The 1641-nt window shown below is 35.1% G+C and overlaps 1 protein-coding gene across 1 annotated transcript in view; it reads right to left on the reverse strand.

The window, feature by feature from the left end:
* Positions 1-503, reverse strand: part of LOC107576254 (tetranectin-like) — a 2254-nt gene extending 1751 nt beyond the window's left edge. The window contains 2 exon segments of the mRNA XM_016262470.1: positions 72-170; positions 417-503. Coding sequence (XP_016117956.1) covers positions 72-170; positions 417-426 — 109 coding nt within the window. The 5' untranslated portion in view covers positions 427-503.
* Positions 504-1641: the final 1138 nt, after the last annotated feature.

The raw sequence follows: 1641 nt of genomic DNA on the forward strand, positions 1-1641 counted from the left end.
ACAAAATTGAGTATGTGTAACTTCTAGTGTACATATTTCAATGTCTTTACAGATGCAGCTTTACTCAGTACCTGTTTGTAAAGCTTCTTGTTCCTTAAGCAGATTCAGATCCTGCGCAATCTGCTCAATCTGTTTCTTCAGCTCCTCGATAGCAGCACTGTTCGACTCTTCATTACCTGCAAACAAGCACAGCATTATACATTATACATAAACAAGGTCAATTCAAATTCACAATGCACAACATATTTTTAATTGAGAATGGATTAAAAACTCTGAAAATAGAAGAATGAGTTAATTTTGTAAAATCGAATTAATGCAAACTGCCAATTGCATAAAAACAAACAAAAATGTGGGTATAGAAATGGTTTATGCTGTATAGAAATGTTGTAGCTAGACAAATGATTTCACTTTGACCTTTTTTGCCATTCTTTCTCTTTGTGGAGCTCTGCTCCGGGCTGCAGCGCACCAGACAAATCACACAGAAAAGAAACTGCACAGCTCTGAAATCCATCTTCCTCGCTGAACGTGAAGCTAGAAGCGTTTGAGACTGGAAGCACTCTGATGTGTTGAGCTGAAGTGAACCTGCCCATCATGAGCTGCGTAACAGCTGAGTCTCATTTACCAGCGTCTTCAACACAGCACCATGCCTTCCTTCTGGCCTTCTGGGCTACATTACTGCAGTTATTTTACAGTATTATTATTAGTAGTAGTAATTATTATATAGTATTACCTTGTTTTGCATTGCATAATTACAAATCAGTGTATCAGTGGCTTCTTATTACAGTTATTAATTACCAGTATGTACTGTATTATTATCGTTTTATTCTTTGCACTGTAACACAATTTTGTATTACATCAGTGCTATAACCTCAGTATCTGAACTGGGTGGAGTGTGTGTATCTGTCCGTTCTCTACACTCACAGACATTTGGCAAGCGTAGAATAATAAATGAAAAACATGGGTGTTAACTAGAAGCACATGCAGCAGTTAGATATGACATGAACTTTGTTCTCTCGTCATATAAGTATCTTTCATAAATGTCAGCTTGAGGTAGAGAGTTACATTTGCACTACCAGTCAAAAGTTGAATTAAGAACCAAGGCAGTAATACAGTAAAAACAAACAGAGTATATGTTAAAATGTATTTTATTGCTGTGATCAAAGCTGAATTTTCAGCATCATTACTCCAGGTTTGAAATGTTGTCAGAAAAGATATAGTAAATTACCATTTTAATTTTAAAATATATTCAGATAGAAAACAGGTATTTTCAATTGTAATAATATTTCACAATATTACTGTGTTTGAGGTCAAATACATGCGGTCTTGGTGAGCAGAAAGACTTAAAAAATGATTCCAAACTTTTGACCAGTAATGTGTATCTGGGCAACAAGTATAGATTTTTTTTCTATCCTAAAAACAATTTGATTGTGTTTTATAATCGTTTTAATTTTGCTGAAAAGCCTATAATAGGTTGTTTTAATGACAGGCTCCCACTGTGACAACATCCCCTGCATCGCTCTGTTCCAGCATCATTTCCAGGAAGAAATATTCAATGTTCAATGTACTTTTCTACTTGAATGTGTGCGCTTACAGACTGACTTTATATCGACTTGAAGGCATAGTTCAGCCAAAAACAAAAAA

This window comes from Sinocyclocheilus grahami, unplaced genomic scaffold (assembly GCF_001515645.1).
Source record: "Sinocyclocheilus grahami isolate Dianchi unplaced genomic scaffold, SAMN03320097.WGS_v1.1 scaffold3400.1, whole genome shotgun sequence".
NCBI lineage: Eukaryota > Metazoa > Chordata > Actinopteri > Cypriniformes > Cyprinidae > Sinocyclocheilus > Sinocyclocheilus grahami.